The 20,312-nt window shown below is 42.9% G+C and overlaps 1 protein-coding gene across 3 annotated transcripts in view; it reads right to left on the bottom strand.

The window, feature by feature from the left end:
• FGD5 (FYVE, RhoGEF and PH domain containing 5) overlaps positions 1 to 20,312 on the bottom strand; it is a 101,242-nt gene that overhangs the window by 54,908 nt on the left and 26,022 nt on the right. For all 3 annotated transcript variants that reach the window (XM_072044560.1, XM_027467797.3, XM_027467800.3), the window contains exons 3-5: positions 11,643 to 11,772; positions 1,152 to 1,210; positions 1,013 to 1,043 (exon numbers count right to left, since the gene is read on the bottom strand). In XM_072044560.1, the coding sequence (XP_071900661.1) occupies positions 1,013 to 1,043; positions 1,152 to 1,210; positions 11,643 to 11,772 (220 nt within the window). The remainder of the gene's footprint in view (positions 1 to 1,012; positions 1,044 to 1,151; positions 1,211 to 11,642; positions 11,773 to 20,312) is intronic.

The following is a 20,312-nucleotide window of genomic DNA, read 5'->3' as shown; positions in this document are numbered from 1 at the left end:
TTAATTTGAAAATTTTAACTCCTCTTCTGGTTGTCTAACTTTCATACCTAAGGAAATAATGCAGAACACTGGTAAGATCACTCTATTGGAGTGGGACTGGCAGGCATGGCAACAAAATCCCAGCAAAAGAGGATTCAGTGGAGCATTCTGGACTATATATACAAGACTGTAACATCTATAAAACCAAAGAAGTGCTTCCAAGTAAACATGATGATCGGCAGAAATAGAAGAACTTTCCCAGTTATAACACAACTGTTACCAGTGTCTTTTCCGTGATACTTTAACCAGCTAATCCAAACCTGATACTTAAGTACCATAAAAGCAGAGACAATTATATACATGCCTTATAACTGTAATTCCAGGACTGACAGGCCAAGATCTGGGTAGTTCTTATTATTTTCTGTAATAATTTTTTCTGCTTAGAAAGTGGATGAGTTCCCCAGCAGGAGAGCAGAGAGTAGTCAAATTTTGGGGACAAGCCAAGAAAACTATTTGGTTTTATTCCCTCTTATCTTTGAGCCAACATCAGAGTGCTGCAGCAGATAAAATTAGCATTCAAGCACACTTTTCCTTAACTAACCTATGAGCTGTAATTTTTATGAGGATTCTTTTTATTAGGGATTACCAATAGCTTGGAGTCCATCCAGCTGGAGGGGAACAGTAGGCACTTGCATCCATAAATGTTTCTAAATCAAAATTTTCTAGGGTTTACCCCTGTTTATCACCATCTCCTTCTCAGAACTAGGCTTATTCGGCATATTACACCAGTCTCAGAGCCCCAGTAAGTGCTGTTGGCCAATGCTTTTCCACATGAATGAGAAATGCTAGACTTTGGAATCCACAGCAAGAGCACATCAGTGGCAGACATATTCCTTTACAATGCTTCAAAAAGCACTGCTCCACAGTAAGCCATTCTTCCTCAAATTTACTTCTGTCCCTTCAATGTTTTTATGTCTCCTAAATTGCAGCTAAGACAGCAATTAGATTTCAATGATTAAAATGATTTACTTACCATATGTAACTGCTGGAGCATCTCCACATATCTGGGGAAAGAAACAAACTTTATTCATTGCCATTGATGAATAAATAAGGGTAGATTGCACAGGTTCAGTTTTAGGAGAGCAACAGACAGTTTGTAACAATAAACTCACAGTTTTTCTGAAGACATCAGCTCCTGGGCAATGAGGTAAGCTCTGGACTGGCCTTCCTTCTGTCAACAGCAAAACCCAGAGAGAATTAAGAGATGTCTCACACCAAGAAGAAAAACAGTGTTAGAGAGCACTTTGAACTGACATATTCCTTCAGTAAAGATAGGGACCAGGTTTTTATTCTTTGCTGTTCCGTGTTTGGCTTCCTGGAGTCCTTTCCATAACAGGAAAGGACTCCAGGACATGTTTGTGTAATTCAAGTACTAATGGTATAGTACAACATAATAGCTGCTAAGGTTTGAAAAAACTGTATTCTTATGGAAGAAAAAGAGAAAATTTCTGTTGATTTTTACAAGTCCAACATTTGTCAGAGATGCAGAAAATGTTTAGCTTTGAATAAGCTAGCTTCATGGCTGTAAAGGCTCTTAACATGTTTACTACTCTCAATTAAATGGAAATGGGAATTTGTTATCAAAATGCTCATATTCCAAAATGTTCTAACTGCTGAGAGACCTGTGGAAGCAAACAAGGCAAGTAACTTTATTGCTTACTAAACAAAATGTCTAAATTAAATGGTCATAAGCATCTCCAGAAAGCAAACAGTTCATTACTCCTGCAGGCAACATTGTTTGAAATCTCAGTGACATCTACAGAACTGGCAGACAACTCATTAGACACAGAAACCTGTGAAAGAAGCAAAGTATATAGCTGTAAGGTGCAAGTGGCTAATAAGGGTATTTTGGTCCTATGTCATGACTCACTCATGATAAGAAATGAACGGAGTGTGGAAATATTTACTGATAGGAATCTACTATGGAAAGTTGGACTTACATAGCAGTAGTGAAGCAGGGAACTAGAACAGTCTAGCAGTAGTAAAGAAAAGCAGCCTTCATTGATCTAAAGTGGGCTCAGGGGAAATGTGTTCAGCAGAAAGAGTTAGTGACATTGTGTGCCAGACCAGCTGTTCTGGAAACCCATTCCTTACAGATCCTGCTTCTGAAAGCCTACTCAGGAGAGACTGGGACTTGCTGAGATGTGATGCAGTCCCTTGATGCAACAGGTGGGAAGTTGGTGTTTACATCTTCTCCACTAATTCTGCATGAGGGGGCTGCTAACTGTCAGGAAAAAAACACAAAGCTTAATTGAGACCCCTCGTAAAAGTATAAATGTTGACATCTCAAATTAGGCTTGACAGATCAATAAACAGTTACGTATTCACATTATAACAACAAATTTAAGCAGTAAAAAATATCTAAGCCAGTGGAAGGCAAATACAGACTTTCTCCTCTCTGTCCCTTTTCCCTATCAGCTCTCCCGTGGGATGCAGGTGTCCTGGCACAAGTGATAATGCAGTGTCTGAGTTGCTTGATGTCCCATTCCATTCTCTTCCCCTCCCAAAGTCTCCTGGTTGTCCCCACTGCTGGAGGAACACACCAAAAGCACTGAGTTTTCTTTTCTCTCTCATTTCCTCTACACAGGTAGAGCACAGCAAATGAAGGGAGAGTGTCTCTCTCTGGGTCACCTAGATTGATGCTGGCTGCCCAGCGCATCCTCTGTGGACAAGCCTGGCTCCACACAGCCAAGACACGGAGTCCGCTTCCCCAGCGATCCAAGCTGTCTCTCTATTTGCATACACACATTGTCGCACTCTGTAATTCCTCTTGTGATTAATATGTCTTAGCCAAGAGACAAAACACAGGGACCCCAGTGTCACATGACCTGTCTAGGGCAAGTTGGAGACAGTGTCTCTAGGCGTTGCCTGTCTTGTGTTATTTAATTGCTGTTTGTTTAACCAGGAAATGAACTCTGAGATTGACGACAGTGTCCAGAGACAGACTTCTGGGAACAGGGAATAGAGGGGATGCAAGTCCCTCAACCATACCGTTTCTGAAACAAAATCCAAGTGATTATTATAACAAAGCCATGCTGCCACCTTTTTGGTAATCTTTTCTCCCCGCGGTGTGGGACCTTTCCAGTTCCCACTTGAGAGGCTGCACTCCAGGCCCTGCAGAGAGCCTCTGCTTAGCAGAGAGAGGCCAGGAGGCTATTTGGAAACCCTGGCAATCTGCCACATTGAATCCTCTTGTCTCATAGCTTCATCACCTCATCCTCCCCATTCTCTCTACTCTGAAAAACAGGCTGGTGCTAGGAAGGTTGCAAATACAAAAGCACAACAGCATAAAGACCTAAAAGCTTTTAGCACAGTACACATGTGAGCACAGCTGAAGTTAATTATTAGTCTTAGGCAGTTTGAACTGAACAACTTTAGGTTTCACATCCCTTTTGTGCCTCCTGACAGAAAAAAACATTTGGGTTGAGAAGGGGCAAGCAGTGAACAGTATGCCTGTGAATAGTGGCTAATTGCCCATGCAGAGCCTACTGATGTGGCACATCACCTTCCCTTCTCTGTGTCGTAGGCATCCCATTACTGCAGGGATGAAGTCTCCCCACGGAGTCATTTATACACTCTGGCTTTGCTCTGGACAATGCCAAGGCATTTGACTTGGACCCTCAATGGCCATGCTTTGATGAGATAGTACGGCAGTGCCTGTGTCAGTCACTGCTCTCTGAGCCCAGTGCCCACACACGGTTGAGCTGGCCTAGTTGTTTGCAGAACCATGATGAAAACCAGATTGGTGTTCTGACCCAGCTTAAATATCTTGGGGCTGGGGGAAAATCTGCCTCCATGGCGCTGAAACAGGGTTATATGGCTTAAGTTTAGCACAGGCAAATCAAAGAACTGTTCACTAGAGCTGAAGCACTAGTATTGCACAAGCCATTTGAGTACTCAAGAAGAAACCCTTTGCATTTGAAAAGCAGGGTAACTAGCTAAGACACCAAATCAGCAGCTCCATTTCCATGTTTACTGCTGCCTTATCATACTGACAGGGACAAACCACATCCCTTTGTCCATTTTCCCATCTGTGTGTCTTATTTTGCAGACCCCTCAGGGTAGGTGTGTTGTAGCGTTTTGCTGGATAGTACCCAGCACAACAGTGCTACTGTTGCTATCAGGGGCTTAGAGCAGTTTGCAAGCTTCAGCCTCTGAGCTGAGTGACTTCATAATGTCCCTTTTGTAATTATTATGAACTATCCAGTAGTTCACAATGATGTCACAGTGGAGCCAACAGTAAACTGAGGCACTACAAGAACAAATGGCTTTTTCAAGCTGGGTCTATGAATCAGTGAGAGGAAATGCAGTCCACATCTTTTGCCTCCCAGGCGCCTTCCTTGAAGAGCTAGATTTCAGCTCCCCTGGGGAATCTGGGTAATGATATAAATCAAGAGTTGTCCCCTGAAAGGCGTCTGAATTAGGTGCTTCCTCAAGGCACACAGATCTGTCACTCCCAACTCCAGCATATGTTTGGGTTGTGTATGTGAAGGTTAAAGGTTTGCAAAACAGAATGATTAATGGAGCCTGGAAACCAAGCCCACCCAGTGGAAATGCATAAGGAGCAGCAAAGGCAGTTGTGCGTACAGCTGCCACGAGACAGTAGCTGCCCTGCTTGCTGTGAGACCTTTGTGGCTGAGCTCAGTGTTCCCTCACTGTGTGTGGCACAGATGCCATCCATGTGCCATGCTGGGTTGCGGCCCCCCTTTTTGGACACTGCCTTTTGTTTCAGTACCCGGGAGTAGCGTGGAGCCTCTCAACCTCTAGTGCTGCCCTTTCACAAGCACAGTGCTTGGGATCTTTTATGTACGGAGTTCTCCTTCGTGCTTCCCCCCCCCCCCCCACCCCAGCACAGCACTATGTAATTGTAACGAGCACCCCTCTGGTCTCGCTGGCATTCAATATAAAAAACCTAAGTCCTAAATGACTAGCCAAAATGCTTTGAGTTTTCATTGCCATAAAATCCAGCCACATCTGGTCCGAATTCACTTTCTTTTATGGCATCTTACTCTGGGGTTATGTGTTATCTACCTCACTAGAGATTTTCCCATTTTGCCAGCAGGGTAAGAGAAGATCACATCTCATATATCCTGGCTGTGTACATTTCCTTGTAACGTATTGCTGGTTTTAGGGTGAAACTAGACAGTATTTGCATACAGATTGATTTACTTTTCGATTTCCCATGGAGTTAACTGGCAGACATATATGTATTCTGGGTGAGAGAACTGTCCTTTATGCTCCAGCTATGGCTTTATTACTTGTCTTAGGATTTGTATTAATTTATTTCCTGAGTACTCAATAGACTGTAATTTTTAAAGGTGTTCACAGAATCACAGAATTTTCTAGGTTGGAAGAGACCTAAAGATCATCGAGTCCAACCTCTGACCTAACACTAACAAGTCCTCCACTAAACCATATCACTAAGCTCTACATCTAAACGTCTTTTAATTACCTCTAGGGATGGTGACTCCACCACTTCCCTGGGCAGCCCATTCCAATGCCTCACAACCCTTTCAGTAAAGAAGTTTTTCCTAATACACAACCTAAATCTTCCCTGGCACAACTTTAGCCTATTCCCCCTCATCCTGTCACCAGGCACATGAGAGAATAGACCAACCCCCACCTCGCTACAGCCTCCTTTAATGTACTTATAGAGAGCAATAAGGTCGCCCCTGAGCCTCCTTTTCTCCAGGCTGAACAAATCCAGCTCCCTCAGCCGCTCCTCTTAGGACTTGTTCTCCAGAATCACAGAATCACAGAACTGTAGAGGTTGGAAGGGACCTCGAAAGATCATAAGGTCCAACCCCCCTGCCAAAGCAGGTTCCTCAGAGCCCTCACCAGCTTTGTTGCCCTTCTCTGGACTCGCTCGAGCACCTCCATGTCCTTCTTGTAGTGAGGGGCCCAAAACTGAACACAGTACTTGAGGTGCGGCCTCACCAGAGCCGAGTACAGGGGGACAATCACTTCCCTAGACCTGATGGCCACACTGCTTCTTATACAAGCCAGGATGCTGTTGGCCTTCTCGGCCACCTGAGCACACTGCTGGCTCATATTCAGCCGACTGTCCACCAATACTCACCAATACTCTGCCAGGCAGTTTTCCAGCCACTCATCTCCCAGCCTGTAGCGCTGCTTGGGATTGTTGCGCCCCAGGTGCAGGACCCGGCACTTGGCCTTGCTGAACCTCATACAGTTGGCCTCAGCCCATCGGTCCAGCCTATCCAGATCCTCCTGCAGAGCCTTCCTACCCTTGAGCAGAACGACACACGCACCTAATTTGGTGTTGTCTGCAAACTTACAGAGGGTGCACTCGATCCCCTCATCCAGACCATCAATAAAGATATTAAAGAGGACTGGCCCCAATACTGAGCCCTGGGGGACGCCACTAGTGACCAGCCTCCAACCGGATTTAACTCCATTCACCACAACTCTTTGGGCCCGGCTACCCACCCAGCCATTTTCTAACCCAACAAAGCATACACCAGTCCAAGCCATGAGCACCCAGCGTCTTCGGGAGAACGCTGTGGAAAACAGTGTCAAAAGCCTTACTGAAGTCAAGGTAGGCCACATTCACAGCCTTTCCCTTTTCCACTCAGCGCGTCACTTTGTCATAGAAGAAGATTAGATTTGTCAAGCAGGACTTGCTTTTCATAAACCCATGCTGACTGGGCCTGATTGCCTAGTTGCCCTGCAAGTGCCGCATGATGACACTCAAATGTCATGTACATGTACAGCATGTACAAGGAGAAAACAGGACGAAATCACACAATAGGTTAGCCAGGACTGCTGGCAAATGGAAATTCACCCTGTGAGGGTGTTTGGTGTAAGTGGAGTCCCTCTGCAGGCTGGCAGGGTCTGCTTGGCTTGGAAGCCTAGCTAGTGCAAAGCCTTGCTTTGGGGTTGGAGAGAGTGTCCAGTCCAGGCCACGAGCAGACAGTTTCTTGCGGAGGATGCTGTGGGAAACGGTGTCAAAAGCCTTGCTGACATCTGATTCACACAGGTTAATCACATTCTTTTCTTATTCTTCTTCTGAGGATCCCTTCACTTCTTCAGGTCAAACTCCCTGCTGTGTTTATAGACAGGTTTAAGAGAACATTTGTAATTGTTCCTTTGCCTACTGTTTTAATGTAGGGTTTGCTATATGTCATTCCTAAATACAACAGAGTTCTTAAAATAGCTTATGCTGCTACAATATTCCTAGTATTTTCCGTTTACCCAGCCATTGCTTTCTCCTTCCAAAGGAACCCTGTAATGAAATACTTAGGACTCTTATCACAGTGGTGGAAATTGTTGATCTCAGTCTAAATGCCTTCCATTGACTACTGGGGTCATTTTTAAGCCTATCACTTTGTTCAATCCACACCCCTTAGCATATGTGTGACATACAGTCTGGGTCAAACAGCGTGATGGAAATAGATCTTGAAGCTGAGTCCAAGGCAACATGTTCTGGTGTTGCTACAGGAACATGGCTCTTCTACAAGACACTCTAGAAAATAATTCTTAAACTGACAGCCCCTTTCCCCTCCCCATGTGACCCAACCTCCGTGCTTCATCTCTGTGTGTTTCCTCAGAAAACCTTCTCACTAGGACGGGGGCTCTGCTGCAACCTCTGCTGTCATTTGTCCTGCAGTTGTTTGTGCCAGCTTGCCTGATTGTCGATGTTAAAGTGGTGGTAGGTGGTGACATACATTCTTAATACTATCTCAGTGAAGTCCTCAAAAGGCTCAGTGTGCCCACAATGGACCTAAACACTAGCACCTAGCTTTTTGCCTTGCCTGCCATTTTGATCTCTAATCTGCATCAGACTTTGTTTTTGCTTTTCTCTGGATCTAGCATAAAAATTACTCTTCCTTGCCAGGCCCTTGTCTTTGGCCACAGGGAGACTTAGGCGTGGTGAAAGACTCGTATTGGGGCTCCTTCAGGATCATGGCAATTGGAGGTCACAGGCTAGTAACGAACAGGGGAACCAACAGGGGAAAATGCCCAGTCTAAAGCAGAAAGCCAGAAGAAAGGAGCTGTCTGAGGACTCATGCTTGCACAGATAGTAAAGTGCAGGTGTGACCTAGTTCTGGCAAAACAATCTCAGTTTGGATTTGCTCTCTAGTCAAATTTGAACAGTTAAGCTCAGGATTTATCTGTTTGTTTTCTTGTTGTTTAGTTTTGTTTTTAGCAGGGAAAAACAACAACAACAACAACAAAAACAAAACAGGCTTGAATCCAGCTCAATGGTAACATGCAAAATGTGGGGTTCTACAACTTGGACTTTGAGCATTTGTCTAGTCAGTGAAGGTTCAGAGGTAGGAAGTGTAGGGAAGGTCATTCTTTTATTTGATATAAGTGGTTTGTTCTTAATTGGAATCCTTAATTCCATTTTTTTTCTCTGTGTGCACCTCAAATGCCATCATATAACCTTGAGAGCCCAATACAGAACAGTCATGTGTCAATTCTGATAAATTGGAAGGGATTTAATTAAATGAGCATATATATAAGACAAATGAATGAGGGATGTCTCAGGAGCTCTTGCAAATTAGCTTAGCAGGAGGAAAAAAAGTATGAACTCCATCTGTAACATAAGTGAAGGGCATCACTTTTTATAATACAGCCATATAGAATCATAAAGGTTAAGAATACTTGGAGCATTCCCTGCCTGGGAGTTCTCTAGGTTGTTATTGCATGCCAGTACAGTGAAGAGAGAAGGAAATAAAGTGCTCATTTAACCAGAAAGAGTGGATTTTCACTGTCAGTCTTACACAGAAGACTCAAAACTACCAGGTGATTTCTGATGACAAATGCTCTGTTTCACAGGGTCTATGGTACACCTAGTGGTATAAAGGCAAAATCTGGAACCCCACCTCCTGTTCTACTTTTTTATACCTGCCTCATTCCAAAAAGGCTTTTTAGCAGTAAAACTTCTTGTAACACAATAGAGATGAAAGCCCCTCTTTGCTTTTTAAAATACAGTTGGTAATGTGAAAAGTACCTCAACATATACTATTGGCTATGATTCAAATTGTTTACAGAACAGGGGTTTCAGCAGGCCCTAGAAATTTTTCCACACTCCTGTGAATCTGGTCCCCAGGAGAGCAGGGATTCAAAGAAGCCCAGCTGTTGAAACAATTCCAGGAAAAGTGTGTACAAAGCTGATTTTTAAAATTATTTTTACTTTAAAAAATGAGCCTTAAAAAGAAACATTACAGGAAAAAAATCTGCTGCAAACTGGATATCTTGCAATTCTCTGACAAGGAGACTAGGAGAAAGCAAGTGAGAAAGAAAATGAAACACTATGCTTTCATTTTCATACAGATGAATTGCAAGGCAGTAAGTTGAATCTAGTCAATGCAAATGGAAATCATACATCTGGACATGGGTAGGAGATTTGATCATCTGGGTTGTTTCAGGTCTTTATTTAAACTAAGTTTCCCTAAGGAGGGGAAAACCAGAAATCAAACCAACAAACCCCAGAGGGTTCTTTTTTGTGTGTGCATATGTGTTTTTTTCTAAATCCAAATTCAGCACCTAGTAGGCCAGTCCAAAACAATTGTTTTAACAGAATTAGCCCATTTCCAAATCCATGGTACTATTTTTGGCATGTAGACCAACATGTCTTTGCCAGTTCTTCCCAAGTGACAGTGCTTCTGAACTCTTTCATGTTTTACAGCCACTCCGTGTTGCCCTGAGGATTTTGCTCCAAGTGATACATCATTTCACTGGGGAGCTGGACAACGTCTTTGCCCTTTGTCATTCCTGAGTCAGGCTTTGACAGGGCAGCTAATGTTCCCTTGGCACCCAAAAGATTTGCGTGCAAAGACAACAAAAGGAGGCAGGAGCACTAGGGTAGAAACACAGTCCTCTGTCTGTCCTTTGTAAAGATACCAGCACTTTCTGAGGCAAGAGCTGTGAACGGATGGAATTTATCCCATTCACTCTTAATTATGGTGAACTGGAAGCCTGTATTTCTGACAGATAATCTTCAGTGAGGGCTGTGGGGGACATTGGAAGATTCCCATACCGTTACTGTTCTGCTACTAGCATGGGAGAAAGAGTACAGTTAGATATATTGCATCCTTCATTTCAGGACCCTGCACTGACTGTTTTCCCTATCAAATTGGCCCTTCCATGGGCATCTTTCGGTTATTGCTTCACACAGCCTGCAGTAGCAGCACTGAAGTTGTTAGATGGTGTTCTCATGTTAGAACTCCGGCTGCCCAGATCAGGTGTTTCATGTTAAGAGCCTGGGTCCTGGAGACAGCTGGGACATGCAGGGTTTGACAGGATGGTTCCCAGGACCCCCTTAGTCTGTCCAAAGTGAAGCCTGCAGTGCCTTTGGCCCTCGCGAGGCTACAAAAACAAAGAAACTCAGAGGTCTCCCTGTGTCAATTCCAGGTCTTTTCTTGGACCTGCATACAAGCACAGGCCCCTGCCTTGTCATATTAAACAAATGGCTTAGCCTAGAATGAAATTGCTGCTGCTCCAACCTCATTTTAGAGTCTGTAGATAGAGCCCAGTGACTGCAGGAGGGCTAATCCTCCTACAGCTAGAATTAAACCTGGCAGAAAAGGCTATGTGTACCCTTCTGGCCTGTTTCTTGTCAGGCTAAGTAGCCACATGCTCTAATTCATCAGCCAGCTTGGAAATAACAGCCAGTATTCAGATGTGGCTGTTCTAAGACAGCTCCCTAGGAGCTTGTAGAAGCCAGGTCTTCTGTGTGCTGTGATCCTTGATGACAATCAGCTTGGGAAAACAAGTCTGATCAAACAAACAGTCCTGTGCTGATGTTTTCTATCAGGCATGTGTAGAGATTTGGTTTGTATTAGTCCTAAGAGCTAGAGGGATACCTCCAGATAGACTCTAAAGTACATGCTTGCTCTGTAAGTGCTGCCTTCTGCTGTGACAGCTAAAAAGTGTGGTTACCCCAGCCCAACAGAAAAATAAAAAGGCATGAAATGCAGTATGGGAAATAAAAATGAAATTTCCTAATATCTTCAGTAAAAGCCTATAAAAATGTCAATAAAATTGTTTTTAGCAGCCTTAAATTTCCTTCCAAGTGCTTGGTGATTATATGCATTTCCCATTTGGACTTGAGGCACAAGTTTCTTGTCAATCCTCCACTGGCATCACAACTAAATGCTGAGAAATGTGATGGGGTTAGGTAACACACTAGTGTATGTTCTGTAAATGCTCACGGTTTGCTAGCTAACTAGCAGAACTTGAAGGGAAAATATTTTTCATTTAACTGGAATTGTCACAATTTTAAGGGCTTTTCCCTTTCCAAAACAGTGTGAAACAAGCAGCCAAAAAAATCATGCATATCAGAGGAAAAAAAAAAAGATTAGATTGCTTGTGACCATTTCATTTGTTTCAAGTCAACAAAGAGCTCAAACCACAATCTGTTCCAATAGCATGTTTGTCATTGTTTTATTCAGTGTAGCTTTAAAATTCTCAAGACTGCATCTAGATCCTTCTCACGAGTGAGAAGTTTTTCGTTACATTCATGTCAAGCCTTTCCTATTGGCTACATTGCCTCTACTATCCATCTTAGAACAGCAGTTCCTGGCTCTGCCACATGCTACAGGGGTGAATTGTTGCTAGTGCAGCTCTTTTACCTTGTTGATGAGGCTAGGATCACCCTGGCTGCTTTCCTCCTCTTCCGAACTCTTTTGTTCCTCATCTGATGTGATGACCTCCACGGGTATCACTGAGACCGGGCACACCTTGTAAGGTTCAGTGTAGGCACTGTAGAGAAAGAACAGACCAGCTCATTGGCAGTATTTCCAGACACCTGCTGCTGCTCAGACACAGCAAATCCACACATTGCACAGTTCTAAACACTCAGGGGACCAGGTGTCCCTGCAGACCCTGTAGGCTTGGAATCAAGATTCCTCAAGCTTTGTGTTTTGTTGCGAAGTTGAACAGCAACCATTTAGACAAGTAGAAGAATCTGAATGGAGCAGTGGGAAACAAGTGAACTCATTCAAGCTTCCCTATAGGATCAGTTTTCTGGCTCAGTTTGGAACAAAAAGTTTGACTGGGTGCATACATAGTTGCAACTAGAACTTGTTTGTTCTTCCTGAGACAATCCCTCAAAATGGATGTAATAAAATCATACTAATATTTCAGTACTTAGTAGAAATGGAAATTAAACATTGTAAGTTTTCCGTGAAAACATTAAAAGGATAAGAAAAGTGTAACTATAATACCATTGGAATTACAGCACAAGGTAACTCAGATCCCATCATCCTTGAGTTGTTTCAAGGGAATCCAGAAAATCCAGAAAAAGCAATGCAATTGAAAGTGCTGAATCTGTTAATGTAATACAGTCCAAGGATTTCCCAGCATTATTTTTCTTTCAGGAAAATGTAACAGCACACACACATACATATTTAGATTTAAATTGCCAGTTGTTTCAAATCCTTCACAAAACCAGATTCTGCTGACCAGACTCACATTTCCCTTCAGAAAGGAAACTCCATTTCTGCATTCACTTCCAAGCTGCAAAGAGTGGTCTGTGTCTGCCATGCAGGTGTGGCTGCTCACCTTTCCTTCATGTGCAGAGGCAAGTAGCTCCCACAAGCTGCCCCATGCATTTTCCACAGTGGGATGAAGGACTGAGCAGCTGCACTGTTCCTCACCATTGTCTTCTCTTGTTTATTATTAGTGTCTGCAGTTTTTCAGTGTGGGCGGCATCACAGCACTTCCGAAACCCTGCCTAGCTACAACAACAAAGGGGCCTCTGTGGATCAGCTCCACCCCTGACTTCCACACTTTTGTTGATGCTAATTGCTTTATTATTGGACCCAAAGAAGAGGCTTGCCATGCTCCCAGATCCTGACATGCATATGACTCTAAAGACAACCTGCCTCATTGCTCAGTAATGATAAAATAAAACCTCCTGATGGAGAGTTGTTTATACTAAAAGTAGTGCTGGGGTGAAACTGGGGACATGTGAGTTGTTCCAGGTATGTTTAGATAAAATTGTTTTGTTTTGTTTTGTTTTAAGGGGCATTTCTCTATTGGTTCTCCTACTCTCAGCTGGTACTCATATCTGGGTCTATCCTCAAGCTCAGTTCAGCATTTGGAATACTTCTGATTTTCATCCTGTAAACTTTTCCCTCACTAATAAATGGATATTATTATTACATCAGAGGTCAGACAGGGAGAGAGAGAGGCAGTACCACTGATTCATTGGGTTTTACTTCAGGCCAGCTCAAGCTCTTTCTTCTGTTCTGCTTTCCTCTTACAATTCATCTAAACTCCATCTCAATTGCTCTTTTGACCTGTTTGCTTTGTCCTTATCCTTAGACAACCTTAGACTACCTTCCATGCCTTGATGCTAGTGGAATTTTTCTGATGAAAGAAGGTGTTGTATCTGTCTGCCAAGGGAAATCCCCATGCAACTTGAAATCTCTCATATTGCTCACTCCAAGAGTTGAGGAAAACAAGATGTCAGTAGAGCAAGGAAATGGTGAGCAATACTGGCCTGGCAGTTTGAAATTGCATACATTGAGTTGTCGCACACTGGAACAGGCTTCCCAGGGAAGCAGTCACTGCAAAAAGCCTCTTGGAGTTTAAGAAGTGTTTGGACCGTGCACTTAGTCACATGGTCTGAATTTTTGGGTAGACCTGTGTGGTGCCAGGAGTTGGACTTGATGATCCTTATGGGTCCCTTTGAACTCGGGTTATTCTATGATTCTGTATGTCTTAGTGAATAAATGCATGGTCTGCCCCTGCATGAAGGCGAGAACACCTGCTCCTCAGGGCACATTTTCACATACAGAAGTCTGGTTCAGGGTGTCAGCTGTGGTAAGTGATGACAGATCTAATAACTGCCTGAGTCTTTTGTGTAGTATCAGTGCACAGGTAACTGAAAGGCCTCATTTATTCCCTGGCATGAACAAACAGCATGTTACTCCTGCTTTGCAGTTCCTTCTCCCACCTCAGATGAACACACAGCTTTTGCATGCTGCTGTGTTTACTCCTTCATCCTCAAGCAGTAGGCACATTCCGCACAGGGGTCCTAGAACCCATAATGGCAGCCACAGGTGATTAAAGAACTGATCTGTGCTTCAGCTCCTAGAGAAACCATTCTGGGCACAGCATGTTTGATGCTGAGATTGTCCGTGCTTGTGTGTGCATCTGCCAGGTCTTATTCCACTGACATAGGAATGTGACCATGGAAGAAAACATATGTGACAGAAGAGTCAAGACCTACCCCTAGGGCCTCTTTAAAAGTTGCTTTTCCTCATTAGCTGTGGCAAGGGTAGACAAAATTAACTTCATCTTGTATCAGGATAAAGAACTAAGGAAAGTTGCCTATAAAAGGTGTTATTTTTTTCTGGATGCTTCCTACAGCCTTGTAGGCCTCTTTGGTGCATGAAACTTTGAATCAAAGAAAATACTGTACGCTGGAATGAAATGTACTGTAAGGCAAAGTACTATTCAGGATCTTTTAAAATCCTGTGTCTATCACATATGGCTGTCTAGATGTGTTTTCTTAGTAATTCACCAGTAATAAATGCAAACTGTTTGCACTACTTAACATAACTACTAAGCATAACCAGTCCTGGATCTAAGTCCTTGTTATAATTACATATTAATTCTTTGTTGATCTAACATTTCAGGTATTTAGATGCACTCCTCTCCCATTGTGGGTACAACAGGAGAAGAAATGTGATTGAAGGGACAACCTATTATTCATGTTGCTTTCCAAGGCTATGAAAATCAAAAACTTTACACTGAGTAAGATAAATGATCTCCCTGAGTCCACAGGTAGTACAAGGACAAATTGCTCAGACCTGGTGGTTAGAACTGTCACTGTTGGATCCTACTGTTCATCTGGTCCCACCTGTAAAAGATGGATACACTGCACTGTCTTCTTTCTTCTATATTCTTGGTATATTTTTTTGATGTTAAAATGTCTGCTGATGAAAAAATAGACTAAAAGCATTCAGGAAAAACATTTGTTTTAGCTAAAAAATCAAAATGAAAGCATTGGGTTCTTAGTGCTTTTGAACCAAAAAACAGGTTTTGGAATGCAAATGTTTCTGGCTACAATTCTGCAGTACCTTAATTCAAAAGATTTTCTGCCTATTAATGGAAAATATTCAATAAGTTCCAATGAAGCTGCCAAATTTTTAACATTTTTTTACACTATTCTTATGTCTAAAATTGTCAGATTGCTGGGATAATAAGATATTTGGAACTTAAAAAGATTACTTAGAAATAATATTTATGGCAGAAATAGACGGTTGTGAGAACACACTTCCCAAGTACAGAGGAGGGGGAGTACAAAATAGCATGATGCTTTTGTTTTGCTTACCTTGCAGATGGGTTTTAGTAATTTGGTAATTTCCCTCATAACAAATTCTTCAAAGAGGATGAGCTAGCAGCAGCAAAAGACCATGCTGTGTCATGGCTCCCAGCTCAGAGCTAGCTCAGCACAAGTGAAAGCAAGAGCAAGGCAGATACAGGAACAGCTCAGGAGGCTTATTAACAGTTTAGCCAGTCTCTCTCCTTACTCTCTCAGCTTTTCTGCAATTTGTAATGGTTTGTCCCAGCAGACGCGGAATTAAGTTTCTTTCTCCCTCAGAAGATAAATGACTACATTATGTTAGTGTAAGAACACATTATAATTTGGGAAGAATGCCTCATTATATTAGTCTGGTAATCATTATGAATGGCGCTATTAACGACTTATACAGCAGTAAAATTTGCAATATTGCCTAACTGTTTCATGGGCTTCACTTACAGGAGGCCTGAAGTGCAGTGGCACTGGCTAGTGCTTAAAGACACTTCCCAAAATGCTACAGATCTCCTTTGCCCTTGGGAATGTGCAAAAGCATGTTTGTGCCTTCCTTCCCATCCTACCCTCCTCCAGACACTCCAGCAGCACTCGTGTTTTCACTTCTGAGTTCTGTATTGTCATAGAGCTCCTGGGCAGTACACCTTTCCTGACACCTACCATGTTTTTTTATCCCAGTTAATTCACATAATTTCATCCATTTTATAAATCTACATGCTTGTGTTCTCCTAGTAGTCCTTGCTCCTGAAGACTGAACTGATCACCACGTGAAGATGCCCATGGCATATCACTTCAGATTCTAGAACATGAGAGATGATTGCTCCTGCCATTCCAGTAAAAATACAGACAGAACTACGTCATGCCTGTGTGGCAGGAGCCTGGGGAAAAGCCTCAGTGAGCAAACATTTGACTGCAAGTCCCTGAAAACTAACACTTATATAGTTCCTGTGTCCCATCCACCGTTTAATTACATCATGCCTCTAAACTTGCTTTTAAGGTTGGAAGACTTAAGCTCACATATAACCTGTCTGCCTCCAGGTGAGCATAGATTTTTTACAGGCATTTGATTTTGGTTTTATTGTTTCCACATAAAAGATATATTTTTTGTTTTTCTTCTGTCTCCTGTTATTTCCCTGACATTGTCTTCCCTCCTTCTTTGAAGAGTGAGCAGCAAGGGTTGTGACTCTGCTCGGAAAGCATGGAGACAGAGTTGACCATGAGATGTTTGTCAGCTGGAGTTGGGCAGACTGCATGAGATATCTCCAGTATAACATATTCATGATCAAGTGTCTTCTGCAAAAGTCAGTGTCATTAACAGGAAGTCTGGTTAAGGCTAAGAATTCATTGCCAGTTGCAAAACATAAAGTGAGGCTGAGCTTCAGAGGAAATGCACTTTGGCTTCTAGGGGAGGAGAGGCTCAGCGGGTCCTGATAAGAAAACCTAAGCAGTTCCTTGTCTTTCACAATTAAATAGGTCTAGGAATGATGGAAAAAAATAACAGACAGGAAGGAATGTGGAAAACTACCTCTGAATCTGGGATTAAGTCATTGCAGCCTTGGATACAGACCAGATTGTATACTGATTCCCACGTAGACTGGGCAAGCACAACTGGAAGAGTTGGAGAGGAGTTAAGTGTGAACAGGTATAGCTGCAGTAGAGACCAGAGAGAGACCACAGTTATGTACCTCACTGGCAAGTGTTAGTGCTCTGAATTGCAAACTCAGCTCTCAGATATGCTTCACGATACTTGTCAAGTACACATCCCTTCCAACAAGTGGCTCTTTAGGCATCTGCAAGGCATCTGGTTAGGCTGTCCTGGCTGGCAACGTCCTTTCAAATGCCTGTGCAGTATGATCATTTCTGTTGGAACATATTTACAAGGTATTTCTGCACTGTAACTGAGCCAGCTCTGACAGCATTAAGTATGCTACAAATCTGTTGGCCAGGGTAAATCAATTTTGCATCTCCCCAAAGAAGTGAGATTTTTTGTGTAAGATTCAAATCCCACTTATTTATTTTCTTTACATCTGTTGCAAACTGTAAATTGGATGTTGAAACTTTATTATTTAAGGGGCCAAACCCACTGATTTGTTTCCTGCACATTTCTCATAGTTTCAGAGGTGCCTGCAAGTAAGTAAAGATCAAAGCAGTATTTAGTCCAAAATGTCACCACAAGAAAAAGAAAAACATTAGAAGAGGCTGGAAACCACATCCTTGGTTCCATTCCTACAGTAAAACAACTTCTATTATAAACTGGTTCTGCCAGTAATTATCAACACATCTCTGACCATATCCACTGTTTCCCTTCAGCAAGAGTAGGAAGTAAGCGAACTCTCTGGTTTTCTGGGGGTAAATGCTGACTTCTGCTCTGCCCTCTGCAGGGGATTTTTATTTATTTATATTTTTTCCCTAGGACGTTTCATCCATTTGGTAGGGTTCTGGATTTAAGGGTCACCAATTCTTTGCTAAGGAAAGGCAGCTGTATTGCATTCAGTTAGGCCTAGATCTACCAAAGTTCTGAAACAAATGTGAATTATAAGTATTTTTTCTGGGTGTATCAGTGACTGGCTGTGTTGCCAATTATTTGCCCAGAGACAGCAAAGCAGCTGACTTGAAGCATCCTTGATGGAACTACCTAGGAAGATACGGTCATTCTCTCTCCCTGAGATAAGTCCACTACAGGTAAAACCTTCCTGAAGCCAGCTGAGTGGTGATGAGCTTAACATATCACCTCAAAATCAGATATGCACAGTCTACAGATGACTTGTAAATTGCTGTAACCTTCACAACTGCAGCCTATGCACTCTCCTACTCCTCAGTCACAGGTCTTATAGCTCATAACTGAAGAGAATGTTCAACAGCAAGACCAGAATCTCAACTGGACACAGTTGGGTTATGCAAAGCCCATATACATAAAATCTCCTCCATTCTGTGGCAAAAAATAAAAAACAGGCCTTTTATTATTGGACCAAAGGGACTGAATTCAACTTTTTTCTACATATAGTATCCCTGGCTTTATTTCAAGTCATGTGCCCAAGAGTTACTAGTTCAAACTCTCTCTCAGACAGTGGCATCCTTACTGCAAAAAAATTAAAGCAATAATAAACTAAACGCATTGATGGTAATTGGGAGAGTCAATGGGGTGCTGAACGACACTGTTTTATTAAAATTGGTAGTTTATTTCCTTGGTTTTGCCCTATTTATAGATGATTTTTTTTTTTTGAATACCCTCTGCAAAAGGAAGGCTCATTACCGAAGGAAATTAAAATCAAAATGCATTTAAAGCCAATAAAAGGAAATGCCTATTAGCACAGGATGTGTTGAACCAATCAATTCCCTGTTATAGCACACCAAGACAAATATTGCAGCTGAATTCTGAAAAGAGCAGGAAAAAAAATGTTGTCTACTAGTACCATACATACCCTAACAAGGCAAGGTAGCACAGGGATAATCACATTTCATACTCTACAGCATAAGCTGTTTGGTTTCCAAACTCAGAAAGGAGTTCCTCCTCATGGTGTAAGCTTCACCATTTGAATTTTGCTTTCTTGCATTGGCATGGAAGAGGGGAAGTGGATTGCTGGTCAAGTGTGTCAGGCTTTCACCTTGCTCCAAAAAACTGCAGGGACCAAACCCTCCCACCTTCAGCAACTGCTCCCAGAGGCACTCCGACAGGTACAGCTCTGGTTCAATAAGGGAGGGCAGGCTACAGAGGAGCACACAGGAGTTTGGGCTCCATTTCAGGGAACATCCTGGTACACCTTGGGGCAGTACAAGTGAAGGAGGGATAAGAGAAGGCCTGACAGTGAGGTTTCACTAATCATGGCCTAGGTATGCTGGGATGGACAAGGATGGATGGTGCACATCAGGCTGCCCACATGAACCTGCATGACCAGTCTCAGGTACCCTGGGGTGCCCAAGTGTCTGCCAGCACTGTTACCCTCCCTGATCCCAGGGCTTTAAACCACTAGGAAAAACAAAGCAACAGTAAAAGCTGGACATGCATGAAAACAAAACACCGCGTCCTTGGGCCTCAGACAAGTGGCACACCCCCTCACTGCTCCCAGCCTCACCAGAGAGGCAGTAAGCTGCAGCAACCTCAGCTTGTGCTCAGCTTGGTCCTCCGGCCCTTGTCCTGCATTTCCTGTAAACAGGGAACACTTCCTCCCCAGAGATGACCTGGCAATGAACTGGAGAGGGCTGACGCTCAGCTGCACCGCACCCAGCGCCCCACCATGCCAGAAGGTACAATGGGGCGGCTGATAATACATAATAGGTTATTAAAGGCAGCTCTGCCTTTTATAGATTCATCTGAGCACATTATTTATATTGTGTGTCTACCACCACAGTGCTTTTACTTTTATTAAACCATTAGTTTCACAGAAACACAAAATTTTTCTGTCCTACAGCTCCAGCAGAAATCTTCCTTAAGGTATCAGTGCAGATCTTCTTATTCTTTTTTTTTTTTTTTTTTTTTTCTTTTCTTTTCCTTTTTTTCCCTTGCTAAATCCCAGCCCTGTTGTCCCCCAGCACCCATGTTGTTCCCCATCTCTGGTCACCTTTTGCTAGGCTGAATCCTTGCAATGCTTGGAAACCTGAATTGAGAGGGGTGGAGTGAAGCCCTGAGTGCTTGGCAGCAACAATGGTCTCTATTTTTGCTGTGAAATCTTCCTTCTCGGACAGTGCAGGCCATACATCTGCATCATTCCTCTCTGCACATCTATCAAATGACAGAAGATTACAAGGAAAATGTCCACTAATTATCAGGACAGGTTTCAAGGGATCTGCTGAGCACCCTCTAAGTCACAGTACAGATGGCCTCTGACAGTGAAACTGCTCAGCACTTTTGCTCTATTCTCCTGTATTCAATAACTTACCTTATTGACACTACATTGTATATACTGGTGTAAAATTTAGCAGCAATTCACCCTGACTTGGGGCTGGGGGGGAGGGGGGTAAAGGCACAGGCAGCATG

Source organism: Anas platyrhynchos, chromosome 13, assembly GCF_047663525.1.
Source record: "Anas platyrhynchos isolate ZD024472 breed Pekin duck chromosome 13, IASCAAS_PekinDuck_T2T, whole genome shotgun sequence".
NCBI classification, from domain to species: Eukaryota; Metazoa; Chordata; class Aves; order Anseriformes; family Anatidae; genus Anas; species Anas platyrhynchos.
This window is presented reverse-complemented; position numbering and strand designations above follow the sequence as displayed.